The sequence below is a fragment of the Bombina bombina genome, chromosome 4, assembly GCF_027579735.1.
Source record: "Bombina bombina isolate aBomBom1 chromosome 4, aBomBom1.pri, whole genome shotgun sequence".
Taxonomy (NCBI): Eukaryota; Metazoa; Chordata; class Amphibia; order Anura; family Bombinatoridae; genus Bombina; species Bombina bombina.
Window position 1 is genome coordinate 546052229 of NC_069502.1, and position 18364 is coordinate 546070592.

At 40.9% G+C, this 18364-nt stretch overlaps 1 protein-coding gene across 1 annotated transcript in view; it reads right to left on the bottom strand.

Annotated features, from left to right (window-relative positions):
* The window catches only part of UBE3D (ubiquitin protein ligase E3D), an 875767-nt gene that overhangs the window by 568587 nt on the left and 288816 nt on the right, over positions 1-18364 (bottom strand). Inside the window, exon 7 of the mRNA XM_053712029.1 lies at positions 8073-8181. Coding sequence (XP_053568004.1) covers positions 8073-8181 — 109 coding nt within the window. The remainder of the gene's footprint in view (positions 1-8072; positions 8182-18364) is intronic.

Below are 18364 nucleotides of genomic sequence, written 5' to 3' on the forward strand. Positions count from 1 at the left end.
TAGACTAGAAGTCTTTCGGAAAGACTTAGTAGCTTCAACATAATATTTCAAAGCTCTAACAACATGCAAAGAATGCAATGCTTTCTCCTTAGAATTCTTAAGATTAGGACATAATGAAGGAACCACAATTTCTCTACTAATGTTGTTGGAAATCACAACTTTAGGTAAAAATTCAAAAGAAGTTCGCAACACCGCCTTATCCTGATGAAAAATCAGAAAAGGAGACACAAGAAAAGAGCAGATAATTCAGAAACTCTTCTGGCAGAAGAGATGGCCAAAAGGAACAAAACTTCCCAAGAAAGTAATTTAATGACCAATGAATGCATAGGTTCAAAGGGAGGAGCTTGAAGAGCTCCCAGAACCAAAATCAAACTCCAAGGAGGAGAAATTGACTTAATGACAGGTTTTATACGAACCAAAGCTTGTACAAAACAATGAATATCAGGAAGAATAGCAATCTTTCTGTGAAAAAGAACAGAAAGAGCAGAGATTTGTCCTTTCAAGGAACTTGCAGACAAACCCTTATCTAAACCATCCTGAAGAAACTGAAAAAAATTCTCGGCATTCTAAAAGAATGCCAAGAAAAATGATGAGAAAGACACCAAAAAATATAAGTCTTCCAGACTCTATAATATATCTCTCTAGATACAGATTTACGAGCCTGTAACATAGTATTAATCACAGAGTCAGAGAAATCTCTTTGACCAAGAATCAAGCGTTCAATCTCCATACCTATAAATTTAAGGATTTCAGATCCTGATGGAAAAAAGGACCTTGCGACAGAAAGTCTGGTCTAACGGAAGAGTCCATGGTTGGCAAGAGGCCATCCGGACAAGATCCGCATACCAAACCTGTGAGGCCATGCCGGAGCTACCAGCAGAACAAACGAGCATTCCTTCAGTATCTTGGAGATTACTCTTGGAAGAAGAACTAGAGGCGGAAAAATATAGGCAGGATGATACTTCCAAGGAAGTGAAAATGCATCCACTGCCTCCGCCTGAGGATCCCGGGATCTGGACAGATATCTGGGAAGTTTCTTGTTTAGATGAGACGCCATCAGATCTATTTCTGGAAGTTCCCACATTTGAACAATCTGAAGAAATACCTCTGGGTGAAGAGACCATTCGCCCGGATGGAACATTTGGCGGCTGAGATAATCCGCTTCCCAATTGTCTACACCTGGGATATAAACCGCAGAGATTAGACAGGAGCTGGATTCCGCCCAAACCAAAAAAATTTGAGATACTTCTTTCATAGCCAGAGGACTGTGAGTCCCTCCTTGATGATTGATGTATGCCACAGTTGTGACATTGTCTGTCTGAAAACAAATGAACGATTCTCTCTACAGAAGAGGCCAAAACTGAAGAGCTCTGAAAATTGCACGGAGTTCCAAAATATTGATCGGTAATCTCACCTCCTGAGATTCCCAAACTCCTTGTGCCGTCAGAGATCCCCACACAGCTCCCCAACCTGTGAGACTTGTATCTGTTGAAATTACAGTCCAGGTCGGAAGCACAAAAAGAAGCCCCCTAAATTAAACAATGGTGATCTGTCCACCACGTTAGAGAGTGTCGAACAATCGGTTTTTAAAGATATAAATTGAGATATCTTTGTGTAATCCTTGCACCATTGATTCAGCATACAGAGCTGAAGAGGTCGCATGTGAAAACGAGCAAAAGGAATCGCGTCCGATGCAGCAGTCATAAGACCTAGAATTTCCATGCATAAGGTTACCGAAGGGAATGATTGTGACTGAAGGTTTCAACAAGCTGAAATCAATTTTAGACGTCTTTTGTCTATTAAAGACAGAGTCATGGACACTGAATCTATCTGGAAACCCAGAAAGGTTACCCTTGACTGAGGAATCAATGAACTTTTTGGTAAATTGATCCTCCAACCATGATCTTGAAGAAACAACACAAATCGATTCGCATGAGATTCTTCGAATGAGAAGACTGAGCAAATACCAAGATAATCGTCCAAATAAGGAAATACCAAAACCCCGTTCTCTGAATACAGAAAGAAGGGCACCGAGAATCTTTGAAAAAAATTCTTGGAACTGAGGCTAGGCCAAACGGTAGAGCCACAAAACTGGTAATGCTTGTCTAAAAAGAGAATCTCAGACACTAAAAATGATCTGGATGAATCGGAATATGCAGATACACATCCTGTAAATCTATTGTAGACATATAATGCCCTTACTAAACAAAAGGCAGAATAGTCCTACAGTAACCATCTTGAATGTTGGTATCCTTACATAACGATTCAATATTGATAGATCCGGAACTGGTCTGAAGGAATTGACCTTCTTTGGTACAATGAAGAGATAAAATAAAACCCTAGTCCCTGTTCCAGAACTGGAACTGGCATAATTACTCCAGCCAACTCTAGATCTGAAACACATTTCAGAAATGCTGAGCCTTGCTGTGTTAACTGGGACACGGGAAAGAAAAAAAATCTCTTAGCAGGAGGCCTTAACTTGAAGCCAATTCTGTACCTTTCTGAAACAATGTTCTGAAACCAGAGATTGAGAACGGAATTGATCCAAATTCCTTTGAAGAAAACGTAATCTGCCCCATACCAGCTGAACTGGAAAAAAGGGCCGCACCTTCATGGGTACTTAGGAGCTGACTATAGGTTTCTATAAGGCTTGGATATATTCCAAACTGGAAAAAGTTTCCAAACTGATACCGCTCCTGAGGATGAAGGATCAGGCTTTTGTTCCTTATTATGAAAAAAAGAACGACAAAATGATTATTACCCTGGACAGAAAGGGAAAACAAAGTTGACTTAGAAGACATATCAGCATTCCAAGTTTAATCCATAAAGCTTTTCTAGCTAAAATAGCTAGAGACATATACCTGACATCAACAATAATGATATCAAAAGATGGTATCACCAATAAAATTATTAGCATGTTATAGAATAATAATAATGCTATAAAATTATGATCTGTTACTTGTTGTGCTAAAACTTCTAACCAAAAAGTTGAAGCTGCAGCAACATCCGGTAAAAATATAGCAGGTCTAAGAAGATTACCTGAACATAAGTAAACTTTTCTTAGAAAGGATTCAATTTTCTTATCTAAAGGATCCTTAAATTTAGTACTATCTGCCGTAGAAATAGTAGTACATTTTAGCAGGAATAGAGACAGCCCCAAACCTTAGGGATTTTGTCCCAAAAAACTCTAATCTGTCAGATGGCACAGGATATAATTGCTTAAACGTTTAGAAGGAGTAAAAGAATTACCCAAATTATTCCATTCCCTGGAAAATACTTCAGAAAAAACATCAGGGAGATTAAACACTTCTGGAATAACTACAGGAGATTTAAAAACCCTATTTAAACGTTTGGATTCAGTATCAAGAGGACTAGAATCCTCTATATCTAAAGCAATTAATACTTCTTTAAAATAAAGAACGAATAAATTCCATCTTGAACAAATACAAAGATTTATCAGCATCAACCTCTGAGACAGAAACCTCTGAACCAGAAGAACCATTATCAGTATCAGAATGATGATGTTCATTTAAAAATTCATCTGAAAAAAAGAGAAGTTTTAAAGGACTTTTATGTAAACTAGAAGGAGAAATAACAGACATAGCCTTCTAAATGGATTTAAAAAATAAAATCTCTTATGTTTATCAGGAACACTCTGAAATTTAGATGTTGACGGAACAGCAACAGGTAATATAACAGTACTAAAGGAAATTTTATCTGCATTAATAAGTTTGTCATGACATGCAATACAAACAACAGCTGGAGAAACAGATACCAAAAAGTTATAGCAGATACACTTAGCTTGGTAGATCCAGCCCCGGCAGTGATTTTCCTAAAGTATCTTCTGACTCAGTTGCAACGTGGAACATCTTGCAATATGTAATAGAAAAAACAACATATAAAGCAAAATTGAACAAAATCCTTAAATGACAGTTTCAGGAATGGGAAAAAAATGCCAGTGAACAAGCTTCTAGCAACCAGAAGCAATAAATAATGAGACTTAAATAATGTGGAGACAAAAGCGACGCCCATATTTTTTTAGCGCCAAACAAGACGCCCACATTATTTGGCGCCTAAATGCTTTTGGCGCCAAAAATGACGCCACATCCGGAACGCCGACATTTTTGGCGCAAAATAACGTCAAAAAAATGACGCAACTTCCGGCGACACGTATGACGCCGGAAACGGAAAAGAATTTTTGCGCCAAAAAAATCCGCGCCAAGAATGACGCAATAAAATGAAGCATTTTCAGCCCCCGCGAGCCTAACAGCCCACAGGGAAAAAAGAGTCAAATTTTTGAAAGGTAAGAAAAAATGATTAATTCAAATGCATTATCCCAAATATGAAACTGATTGTCTGAAAAATAAGGAAAGTTGAACATTCTGAGTCAAGGCAAATAAATGTTTGAATACATATATTTAGAACTTTATAAACAAAGTGCCCAACCATAGCTTAGAGTGTCACAGAAAATAAGATTTACTTACCCCAGGACACTCATCTACAGGTTTGTAGAAAGCCAAACCAGTACTGAAACGAGAATCAGCAGAGGTAATGGTATATATAAGAGTATATCGTCGATCTGAAAAGGGAGGTAAGAGATGAATCTCTACGACCGATAACAGAGAACCTATGAAATAGACCCCGTAGAAGGAGATCACTGCATTCAAATAGGCAATACTCTCCTCACATCCCTCTGACATTCACTGCACGCTGAGAGGAAAACCGGGCTCCAACTTGCTGCGGAGCGCATATCAACGTAGAATCTAGCACAAACTTACTTCACCACCTCCATCGGAGGCAAAGTTTGTAAAAACTGAATTGTGGGTGTGGTGAGGGGTGTATTTATAGGCATTTTAAGGTTTGGGAAACTTTGCCCCTCCTGGTAGGAATGTATATCCCATACGTCACTAGCTCATGGACTCTTGCTAATTACATGAAAGAAATACACATAAAAACAGAACTCTGTTCTAAAATGTAGTAAAAAATAATTTCTTAAGGTGAAGGAAATTTTTTAATAAGAAAATGTACAAGGAGGTCTCCTGAAAACAGCTATTAAAAAAAAAAAAAAGTCCCTCTCATTATAAAAGGACACTATTGGGACTTTTTAAAGAAAAGAAGAATCTTCATAATTCAAGATATCTTCTAATTTAAACAGGAAGACTCAGCCATTTGTGTAAACTCCTCCCCCCCAGCACCAAGCAGATCGCCATCGATCTACTTTAATGCGCAAAGTTCTAAGAACATCGTGGGCTCTGGAAAAACCTACAGTCTCCCAACAGGTCAAGCCTGTATATCTGCCCGCCACTCCGTTCTCATTCTGAGAAGGAGCCCTAGTCACGTAAGCGCACAGAAACTGACAGAATTGGGCCGCTCCGATCCTACAAGAAGGAGGTGGAGACTGGAAGGCAAAGCCATACTTGCGCAGCTTAAAATAAAAAAATAAAAAAATTTTGTTTTTAAAAAAACGGCACGCTAAAATTTAAATGCTCTTATTTCTCAGAGAATCTAACTTTAGCATTGAAGTCAAGTTTAGGAGCCACAACATCCTGTACCACTGAGAAGAACTTTGATAAATTAGTAGCTAATTTAGACATGTAAAAGGAGCCGGGCCATAGTTCGCATAAGCAAATCAGTAATCCAGTCACAAGATCGTTAAAAATATAAAACGATCACACATATGAATATTTACAATAATAGCCTCATGTAATTGTTAACCACTTTCACCACTAAAGGGGAAACAGTTTCCCATCTCACAATAAGTGCCTGCACACTGTCAATATTAATATCCTAGTAAGGATATATTGTGTCCCAATAAATTCTGCAGAGTCCTTAGACGTGCACAGCCTCCCATACTTAGAAGATAAAAAAGCACTTACCTGTATCTAGCTGTCCGGCAGGAGGACAGCTCACATGGTATGGAAGGATGCCACTCCTTACAGAGACCTGTGACAAAAAGAAAGATCAAAGTAAACCTACTTTGGCTTTCTATACAAGGGCCGTAACATGTTAGAAAAATGTAGTGAGGCCCTCCTCACAAGTTCCTAACTGGTTGAAAGCCACCACTGCCCTACTAAAGAGACTAACGTGGAGTACGGCTATACCCAAACTTGAAAGGAAAGATCAGAGCAAACCTACTCTGGCTTTCAAAAAAATAAAAATCTTCATTGAAGTGAAATTTTCTTCAGACACCTAAACTTCACCTCCTCCTTGCCCCAAAGCTAAAGAGAATGACTGGGGGTTGTGGGAAGGGAAGTGCTACTTAACAGTTTGTCTGTAGTGCTCTTTGCCTCCTCCTGCTGGCCAGGAGTGATATTCCCAACAGTAATTGATGAACCTGTGGACTCACCATATCTTAGGAAAGAAATTATATTTATTAATTTAACTTTTGGTTGTTCTCAACAATATATTCTGAGTGTTTAGATATTTTATGATTTCTTTTATGTGTGTACCTGCTTTTCTCTAGTGCAGCATTTGTGTTTACTTATGATTCATTCTGAGGAATTGCTAATCAGAGTGTTTTTCCATTTGTAATACTTGTTGGTACTTAATTTAGAGATAGAAAATAATTCATTTGATATTGTCAAATATAATCTGATATGTATGAGGTATGAGTCAATCACAAACAACATGAAAGTATTTTCTGTTAAATATGCTGATGTTAATGTGGTCTGTCAGCTACTTGAATACAATCCCCTCTTGACATTACATTTATCTCAAGCCTCTGATCCTGGCCTAGTATGGCAGCATCCTCAAAAATGTAACCTATGCAACTGCACTGCCTACACTCTATTGACTGAAAAGTGCAGACGTCCATGAAGTAAATACAGCTGATAATCCCAACTATGCCAGGAATTTCCCTATACTTTGACCTAAATACTTTGAAACAAAATCCCCTATTTAAATGCCATATAGGCCCAGTTGTTAATATTAGTGATAGGTTGTATCTTTCATAGGTTTTACCAGTCAAACCCGGGACAAGGGAGAGAGGGAGAAAGATGTCTTTTATTACCCACAAACTTATTAAAAAGTATGAGACTGATTGTCTAGGCCATTGATTTTCTCTACTTTTCTAAACAAATATCCACAGGAAAAAAATAGTTGCTATATATTACTAATATTGCATAGCATTCTTTTTAGATGGAACCTTGGCATCTTATGAAAAAGAAATTTGTCACTGTACATGCAAACAATAAATCTTGTCTTAGCACACTTCTGGAATGCCTAAAACATCTCTAAAATTTAGTTTCTAGCTTCATTCACTTTTTCTCATTTTTAATGCTCTCATAAATCACATGTTCTTCACACACACACTCTCTTATATCCTCCAATCCTATATTTAACCCTGGGCAATGAAGCATTTCTCTTCAGAATAACTTACACTCCAATAACTGAGGGTCACTTCTCTTTACTGAAACTTGTCTTTGTTGCCTTTTACATACTACCAGTTCCTCCTGCAAACATTTTGGTCTCTGGATCTGATTAGGACAGCTAACTAATTGACCTCCAACTGTGCTGCAGTAACCAATAATGCTAAATATGTCTTTATATCTTGCATACACATTACACCTAGTTAATTACAAACTGAATCATACAACATTCTAACATGTAATTTTAGCGTTCAGTGACATCAAACAAGAAGCCATTTAAAGCCAGATAGAATGACTGTAAAAAAAATTCAGTTGGATAAGAAAACGGCTTCCGGGAAGTAATGACAATAAAAAAAATGTGCTTTAAAATATATTTGTATATTTTTCTTTTTCAGTTGTCACTGTTAGTGATGCTTGGTTAAAAAGAAAAAAAGAAAACACGTAACCGATCATTAATTACATTTTATATAAGAAAATATTTTAGAAAATTATAAGAAGCTTTTTTGTTTTAATTTGTCCAATTTATTCTCAGTGAGACACAAATAGAACAAGAGGCCATTAAGTGGCCTAGATTAATGCGCATTAGAACAATTTAAACACAATATGATTTGTATTATGAATGTGCTATATGAAAAAGATTATTAAAGGTTGATTATGTCAATAAGTTACACTGTCACTAAGTAAAAACCTTTGACAATTTCTCACCAGAAGGAAGTGTTTCCCATCTTGCCCTTGAATGCAGAATCTGAAGGTGCTTCTGGAGGCAGAGAATTCCATCAGAAGTTGGACTATAACACTCTCCACAAACTGGGCTCTGTTGAAACAATGATTAGTCTTCACAGTATGTGTCCATAATAACTATCAGATGCAAGACACACCACTAATAGCTAATGGTCATTAAACCTCAACATTTTCCATTCTCCTGTATGTGCTGTCAGCACCCCTACTGTAAATAATAGAAAGCTTTGTTCTAATGGTCGCTACCAGATAAAAAAAAGAAGAACAAATCCTATATCATCTAATACCATTAAAAACAAAGAGAATTCACATTTTTTGGTACAAATTAATTCAAAGCCAAGGCACAGCAGTGTTCGACATGTTTATTCTACATTAGTAAGCTTGGCCATCAGGCTGCTTTTAAAATGACATACATTTAGTTCATACTTATAGTAAGAAACTTTATGTTGTTCTTGAAGGACAATAGTGCATAATCAATAATGCATTTACTGTTCAGTAAAGTGAAGAATTTTCCTAAACGGATATTTTAAAAAGACACATTTTAGAGAAATGTAAAATATTCTAAAACAATGGATATACATTGATTTAATAAAAATGACTAAGCAGTGGATTATACTTGGTTAAAATAATTTTAAAATGTTAATTCAAATTGCAATGATTTATATATAAATATTTTTTTTATTATTATTATTATTTTTTACTTCTTAACATTTGTGCGGTTCCATTACTATCTGTCACAGCCCTACAAAGGGGGCCATGGTCTCTACAGGAAGGCAAAGTAAGTAGCTTTTCATTTAAAGTGGTTGCTAGGAGACACCTGTACTAGCTCTTTTCACTTTCTTGCCAATGCTCAGTAGAGGACTTTTGCTGCAAAATCATATGCTCCCTTATCTCACTAAAGGCAATAGGTGCACTGAGAATTTCTAAGTGCTCAATTTATAAGTAAGTTGCTTTCTGTTTTTAACACAATTTGTTATTGAACTTTTTTTTAACTAAATTAGCGCTTTTTATATATACCTTAAATAACAAAAAAACAGTTTATTAAATACGATTATTATCCATCTTGGTGTTGCAGGCATCATAAATTCCTGGGATATACATACACAAAATACAAACGGAGAAAAAGAACCAAAATTTAACAGCTAAACAATACCTCATGAGAAAACATTTCTAATATATTTTTTGTAAAAAACATAAATTATGCTTACCTGATAATTTTATTTCTATCGTGGGGAGGAGAGTCCACGGCTTTATTCATTACTATTGGGAATTAAGAACCTGGCCACCAGGAGGAGGCAAAGACAACCCAGCCAAAGGCTTAAATACCTCCCCCAATCCCCTCATTCCCCAGTCATTCTGCCGAGGGAACAAGGAACAGTAGGAGAAATATCAGGGTATAAATGGTGCCAGAAAAAAACATTAAATTTGGGGCCGCCCACCGGAGATACAGGCGGGAGACGTGGACTCTGCTCTCCATGATGGAAATAAAATGATCAGGTAAGCATAAATTATGTTTTCCATCTAAAGGGAAGGTGAGTCCACGGTTTAATTCATTACTATTGGGAAACATATACCCAAGCTCTAGAGGACACTGAATGAAACCAGGAGAGTAAAGGCAGACCCTTAAACTGAGGACCCCATAGCTTTAATAGCTTGAATCTCACAAAAACAGCTTCCGCAGAAGCAAAGACGTCAAATTTGTAAAACTTTGTGAAAGTATGCAAGGATGACCAGGTAGCCGCCTTACAAATCTGCTCCATAGAAGCCTCATTTTTGAAGGCCCAAGAAGAAGCCACAGCTGTAGTAGAATGAGTCGTAATCCTCTGAGGGGGCTTGTGTCCCGCCGTCTCATAGGCGAGGCGGATCAAGCTCCTCAGCCAAAAAGACAAAGAAGTAGCAGAGGCCCGTTGACCCCTTCGCTTCCCTGAATAGACTACAAAAAGAGAGTTGAATTGTTTGAAATCTTTAGTCGCCTGAAGATAGAACTTCAAGGCACGAACCACATCCAGATTATGAAGTAGCCTCGTATTAGAAGAAGAGGGACTAGGGCACAAAGAAGGAACAACTATTTCCTGATTGATGTTACGGTCAGACACCACCTTGGGAAGAAATCTCAAGCCTGTGCGAAGAACAGTCTTATCCACGTGAAACACCAGATAAGGGGGCTCATGTTGCAAGGCCACCAGTTCGGAAACTCTGCGGGTCGATGCGATGGCTAACAGGAAAAGAACCATTCAAGACAGGATCCTTATGTCAAGAGAATACATAGGCTCAAACGGAGCCCTCTGTAAAACCTTAAAGGGACATGAAACCCAAAAGTTTTCTTTCATGATTCAGATAGAGAATATAATTTTAAACAACTTTCCAATTTACTTCTATTATTTAATTTGCTTCCTTCTTTTGTTATGAAATTATTGAAAAGATCCTGCAAGTATACTACAGTACCAAAATCTATAAAGTAGTATTTAGTGAGCTATTAGAAGGCTTAATATATCAACAGCTGAGTTATCCTTGAATTGTGACAATGTAGGATATAGATAACTGGCTTTGTATGTGAATCCATTTTTGAATATAACAGGTATGCCTGTCCCTTTAAGATTTGGGAGCTAAGTTATTCCGGTAGTGAGAATAGCTGATTTAGAACTAGAAGTCAGTAGGAGGTTGCGAGTAGCAATGTCCTGAAAGCTTGTTCACAACTCCAGACTGAGGGGATGAAGCAGCATAAGAACTGGAGACACGCTGCATAGGTTTTAGCTCTGAGTTAGCCAGTGCGGCTAGGCAGCAGCCCGGGTGATCAGCTGTAGTGAGCTGCTGTCATGTGACCTCCGTATGTCTCGGGTTGAATCTCCGGTTGCGGCTGAGAGGAAAAGAGGAGCGTTACTAGTACAGAGTAACGTCTGAGGTTTAAGAGCGGTGCAGAGTAGGAGATTAAATGACACGCAGGCTTCACTTAGTTATACATAAGCCGTAATGGAAACTTCAGGTAAGTTAGGATTCGTAGTGAAACGAAAGTGCTAAGTAAACGGTGATATAACACTGTTCCAAATAAGTGTCACATCCAGAAAGCTGGGAATAAGTAGAAGCAATATCCCCAGATGAGGGAGAAAGTCTTTGAGTAGTATTTGCTGTAGGAATCCTTGATTTACATAGGCGGTAACAACAAACACACTGCAGCTCAGCACAGTGTTAGGAAAGCTAGACAAATTACTAAGCACTTGTCTGCAGCTGAGGGGAAGCTTTTAAAGGAGAAGGGGGAAGGGCCAAAAGAAAATCCTGACAGTATCAATCACGGTTTCAGAAAAACCTCTCTTGGCTAGGACTAAGCGTTCCATCTCCACGAAGTCAGCTACAGAGAATCTAGATTCTGATGTTGAAAAGGACCCTGTTCCAGCAGATCCCTGCGAGAGGGTAACCTCCACGGCGGAGAGGATGACATCCCCACAAGATCCGCAAACCACGTCCTCCACTGCCACGAAGGAGCAATCAGAATGGACAACGCTCTCTTCTGCATTATGCATGCCACTACACGAGGTAGAAGCGGTAAGGAAAAATGTACACTAGACTGAATTCCCAAGGTACCGCCAACGTATCTATCAGCTTCGCTTGGGGGTCCCTCGACCTCGATCCATATCGGGGAAGCTTGCAATTTAATCGGGACGCCATGAGATCGATCTCTGGCGTCCCCCAACCTGAATCCTATCCTGTAACCATGGGAGACAACCTCCAGAACCCAAGGGTCCTGAACATCCTGCAACCAGGCGTCAGAGAAGAGAGACAATCTGCCACCTACTTGGTCCGTAGACCTGTCGGGGGCTGTCCCTTCATGCCGATTTTGTTTCGCCGGGCTTCTTGTTCTGCTTAGACTTCTTCCAAGCCTGAGCAGGCTTCCAGGCTCCCTTAGATTGGTCCGCCTTCACGGCGGGCTGCTGGCGTTGGGCCATGTGCGCGCGAAAGGGATGAAAATTAGAACCCTTAGGCTTAGCCTTCTTATCCTGGGGCAGGAAGACACCCTTGCCTCCCGTAACCGTGGATATAATCTAATCCAGGCCTGGACCGAACAAAATCTTACCTTGAAAAGGCAGGGACAGTAACCTTAGCTTAGAAGTCATGTCCGCCGACCAAGAATAATTTGCATATTGGTGTTGCAAATGAAAGAATTGGCAACCTTCAGCGCCTTAATCCTTTCCTGAACTTCTTCGAAAGAGGGCTCGCCCTCAATCATCTCACACAGAGAATCACACCAATATGACACAGCTGCCGGTTGAAAAACAAACCCTGTGTGCTGAAACATTTTCCTTAACATGTTTTCCAACTTTTTATCAATGGGCTCCTTGAACGACAAGCTATCCTCTAGAGCGTGGAGATAGCCCCATCCACCTTGGGAATGGTTCCCCACAGCTCAAGCTGCGCCTCTGGAACGGGGAAAAGCTTTTTAAAGTTAGAAGAAGGGGAAAAGAAAGAACCTAATAGCTCCCATTCATTCTTTATAATATTTGACATCTTTACAGGGACCGGGAAGGTCTGGGGCACCACCCTGTCCTCATACACCCTGTCCAGCTTAGGAATGGAAGGTTGTTCCGGAAGCTTCGGCTCCGGAACCTCCAGAGTAGCAAGCACTTGCTTCAGCAAAAAGCTCAAATTCTCTATTTTAAACCTATAGCTAGGCTCCTCCGCCGCCGGAGGTTTAGATGACACGGACTCCGAATCAGAAAGAACCCCCTCCGAAGCGTCGGAGTGGGCCTCATCGTCGTACCACTCCGCAGGAGTTTCCGACATAGATGAATCCTGAGTCGGGCCGCTCTGAAAAGCTCTACGCTTGCGCTTAGCAGAACGCAGTAAAGCATGGATCACTTTAGAGACTGCCGTTTGAAGTTGGTCCACAAAATCTGGCGGACAGCAAATCTCCCCCGAAGGGGTAACAGTTGGACTCTGGGGTGCTGCATGTGGAATAGGGGACGCAATTAGGGAACACACCTCACGGGACAGAGAACCCTCAGAGGTGGTAGCACTAGACAGTCTCTTATTTTTAGATGTCGTAGCTTTTAGATGCTGTAGCTCTTTCAAGGCATGTGGAACATAGTTGCGCAGGCTGGTCTACCGAAACCTCACAAACACAGGTAAAATACTTAGATAAAGATCCAATGCGTCAGAATCCTCCATAGCTTTTATCTTAATTACAAAATTAAGAACAGGCACCTTTATAACCGCCAATATCCGGGGCACTGACCACCTCCTAGGACCCGGACTAGAGAAACCGCTTTGTCTCCTCCGTCGCAGATCAGACCGGAAGTGAAGAACCCTAACAGGACCGCCCCTGCCGAAAGGAGAAAACGCGCAAAAAAAAGGGGCGTGCAAAAAACTCCCGGAAATGAACCTGTCAGTTCCACCACATTGCCAGAGCCTCATCCTGCACACAAAGCAGCAATGACACAATAAAGAATATCATGTATAAATCCCCCTGTTCAATAATCCCCTTTACAGTAATATTAACCATTGATTCTATAAAGATAAAAGGCGCCACACTGTGGCCGTCTTCTGTGTTATCAATATAATAAAAATAAAACGATCTTACAAAAATCCACGCCGTGGAACAGGAACACGGCCCTTCAAGTGTGACAGGTCGTAGCATCGCTTCTGACATGGACTTGAGAGAAGAAAGTCTGCGAAACTCGTCAACGCCGATTGCTGTAAGAGCTGTTAATATGAGTCGGATGGTGTCGCAGAGGAGAGCCCTCCCTGCATCTTCGGACTCTAACTTTCACCCAGGCCCTGAGCTGAAAGGCTTGTTAGGACTACTTAAACTCCCGTCCCACAGTGAAGAGTAGTACTCTCCATAAGAGACCACCGAAACTTCGGCACCTCTCTGCCATCCTCCTGAAATGAAAGGCAAAGAATGACTGGGGGATGAGGGGATTGGGGGAGGTATTTAAGCCTTTGGCTGGGTTGTCTATGCCTCCTCTTGGAGGTCAGGTTCTTAATTTCCAATAGTAATGAATGAAGCCGTGGACTCTCCTCCCCTTTTGATAGAATTTTTTTTTTTACTTAAAAGTGATGAAAAACTTGACATGGTTTAAAATCAGCCAAGGAATCTAAGCAATATTTTAGAGACTTTAATTGATCATTTCTAAAGAAAATGGGCTGTAACTTACTTTTTGATCTATCCATGCCCTTCTAATACCCTGGTGTTCTGGCCGCCCATCCACTTCAAAACTTGTTTTTGGTAAGCAAAACTGTTCTCCAGTCGCTGTGCTAACTACAAAAAAAGTGTTGTATAGCTAGAGTGCTGATTGGAGAACACTTCAAACTTTCAGCTCAACAAAAAAAATAAACTTTTAAAGTGGGTGGCTGACAGTAAGAGTAACAAACAATATAAGGGATTGATCTCTAAGAGTTCTGTCCTATTGGTGGAGAAAGTGAATTTGTAAGGATGTGTGTGAAAGCAAGTCCACTGAGACACAACTTAGGGAAGGATGGTCTGTACAAGACTGTGCTGGTCACATGAACAGGTATTAGACTGCCCTAGTGAGCATGTAATATTAGCAGTGATGTAAGCAGTTAGGTACAGCACATGCGCGGGGTGCCATTAGAAAGTGCCATTAGAATAGAAGTTTATTACAATAATATCATTAGGAATTAGCCCTGTACATTAATTAAATAAAAACAAAATGTATGCTTACCAGATAAATTCCTTTCTTTCCTGACAGGGAGAGTCCACGACTTCATTCGTCGTTGGGAATATAAACACCTGGCCACCAGGAGGAGGCAAAGACACCCCAGCCAAAGGCTATAAATATCCCTCCCACTTCCCCTATCCCACCAGTCATTCGGCAGAGGGAACAAGGAAAAGCAAGAGAAACATTAGGATATAGAGGTGCAAAAGAAAAAATAACAGGGAAGCCGCATAAAAAATATTATGGGTGGGGTCGTAGAGTCTCCGTGCCAGGAAAGAAAGGAATTTATCTGGTAAGCATAAATTTTGTATTCTTTCCAAAGGCAGGAAGAGTTCACAACTTCATTCATTACTGTTGGGAACCAATACCCAAGCTCCAGAGGACACTGAATGAATAAAACGGAAGGGCAAAAAGGAAAGGCGGACCCTAATCTGAGGGCACCAAAGCTGTAACACCTTTCTCCCAAAAGCTGCATCCGCAGAAACAAAAACATCAAATTTATAGAACTTTGAAAAAGTATGTAAGGAGGACCAGGTAGCCGCCTTACAAATCTGATCCATAGAAGCTTCATTCTTGAAAGCCCAGGAAGAAGAAACTGCTCTAGTGGAATAAGCCGTTATCCTCTCAGGAGGCTGTTGTTCAGCCATCTCATAAGCCAAACTGATGATACTTCTCAACCAGAAAGATAATGAAGTTGCAGTGGCCTTCTGAACTCCGCGCTTACCAGCATATAACACAAACAAGGAAGATTGCCTGAAATCCTTGGTAGACTGAAGATAGAAATTTAAGGCACGTACAACATCCAGATTATGGAGCAAACGTTCCTTCGAGGAAGAAGGATTAGGACGAAGGGAGGGAACAACAATCTCCTGATTGATGTTGTGATGTGAGACTACCTTGGGTAGGAAACCTAACTTAGTACGTAAAACCACCCTATCAGCATGGAAAATAAGGTAAGGCGGATCACACAGAAAAGCAGAAATCTCGGAAACTCTGCGAGCTGAGGCAACAGCCAACAAAAACAATACCTTGCAGGATAGAAGCTAAAGGTCAAAATAATGCAGAGGCTCAAACGGAGCCGGTTGCAAAACACAAAGAACAAGGTTGAGGCGGAGCAACAGGTTTAAACACAGGCCTGATTCTAGCCAGAGCCTGGACAAAAGACTGCATGTCTGGAAGATCCACTAATCTCTTGTGCAGTAAGACCGACAGGGCAGAGATCTGACCCTTCAGAGAACTGGCGGAAAACCCCTTTTCCAAACCATCTTGGAGAAAGGAAAGAATTTGCGTAACCTTAACCTTGTGCCATGGAAGACTGCGTTCCTCACCCCAATGAAGGTAAGTACTGTGGTAAATACGGCGAGTGACCGGCTTGTGAGCTTAGATTAAAGTGTCCTCTCTTGGATAAGACTAAACGCTCAATTTCCACGCAGTCAGTCTCAGAGAATTGAGATTTTGATGTAGGAAAGTACCCTGAGTCAGAAGGTCCGCACGATAAGGTAACCTCCACAAAGGGGAGGAGGACATTCTTATAAGGTCCGCAAACCAAGTCCTTCAAGGCCACGAAGGAGCTATTAGTATCTCCGGAGCTTGCTCCTATTTGATGCGAGCCACTACTCAAGGAAGAAGGACCAATGGAGGAAAAATATATATGAGATTGAACCTCCATGGAACCGCTAATGCGTCTACTAATTCTGCTTAAGGATCCCTCCATCTCGACCCGTATCTGGGTAGCCTGCTATTGAGACTAGAAGCCATGAGGTCTATCTCTGGAACACTCCATCTGAGAGTTATTTCTGAAAACACCTCGGGTGGAGAGCTCCCCTGGGTAAAAGGATTATCTGCTGAGGAAGTCCACTTTCGAGTTGTCCACCCCGAATCACGGACAAAAGACAGTTGTGAGATTCCGCCCACTGAAGAATTCGAGCCACCTCTAACATAACTAGGGAACTTCTTGTTCCTCCCTGGTGGTTGATGTAAGCCACCGAGGTTATATTGTCTGATTGGAAAATGATTTACCAGGCAGAACAGAGCAGGGGCCATGCACTTAGAGCGTTGTAAATTGACCGAAGCGCCAAGATATTGATCGGAAGAGCAGATTCTTCTCAGGACCACGTCCCTTAAGCTCTCTTGGGACCCCAGACTGCTCCCCAGCCTGAGAGGCTGGCATCTGTAGTCACGAACTCCCAGGATGTGCCTAAGGCCAGGTGCTCTTGACAGAGCCACTAAGAGAAAGTCTCTTGTCAGATTGTCCAGAACAATCTGTTGAGACAGATTTAGGTGATCTCTGTTCCACTGCCTCAACATGCAAAGTTGTAGCGGTCTGAGATGGAATCGAGCAAAAGGAATAATGTCCATGGAGACAAATTACCTCCATGCACGGAGCCACCGAAGGACTTAGCAAGGTCTGAAAAGACAGACATCCTGCCAATAGCTTTGAGCCTCTCTGATCTGTCAGAAAGATATTTATGGATAATGAGTCTATGATAGGTCCGAGAAAAACAACCGTGGTACTGGGAACCAGGAAACTCTTTTCTATATTTATCTTCCATCCGTGAGTTCGGAGAAGAGGCCCCGTCTGATATCTTGCTGAAGGAAAAGATGGTGCTTGAACCAAGATATCGTCCAGGTACGGGGCTACAGCGATGCCCTGAGACCTTGCCACAGCTATGAGAACTCTCAAAACCTTTGTGAAAATTCTGGGAGCAGTAGCTAAGCCTAATGGCAAGGCTATGAACTGGAAATGTTGGTCCAGGAATGCGAACCTCAGAAACTGAAAATGATCCTTGTGGATCGGAACATGAAGGTATGCATCCGATAGTCAATAGTGGTCATGAAATGTACTTCCTGGATCAAAGGAAGAATGGACCTGATAGTCTCCATTTTGAAGGAGGGGACCCTGAGAAACTTGTTGAGACATTTTAAGTCTAGAATAGGGTGATAAGTTGCCTCCTTTTTGGCAACTACAAAGAGGTTTGAATAAAACCCTTGACCCGTTTTTGATGAGGGCATCTGGACGATTACTCCCAAGGAGAGGAGATCACGAACGCAGTCTAAAAAGGCTGCTCTCTTCTCTGGTCCTGTAGATAACCTTGAGTGAAGAAATCTGCCCCTTAGGGGGGCGAGATTTGAACCCTATCTTGTAGCCCTGGGAGACTACGTCTAATACCTAGGGATCCTGAATGTCTTGAACACAAGCCTCTAGGAAAAAAAGACAGTCTGCCCTCTGCTCAATCTGGTCCCGGATCGGGGGTCAGCCCTTCATGCAGATTTGTTATCTGTAGTCTTCTTGGCCTGTTTGGATTTGTTCCAAGACTGGTTAGGCTTCCAAGTACTCTTGGTTTTTTAGGTTTGGAGGAGACCTGAGTTTGCAGAGTTTTTTCTGAGCGAAAGGAACGAAAATCAGAGAATTGGCGACCCTTAGGTCTCGCTTTTATATCCTGGGGAAGGAAAGCACATTTCCCTCCAGTAACAGTGCAGATGATGGGGTCCAGGCCTGGCCCGAACAAAATCTTCCCCTAGAATGGTAAGAAAAGAAATCTGGTCTTAGAAACCATATCTGCTGACAAAGACTTTAACTAAAGAGCA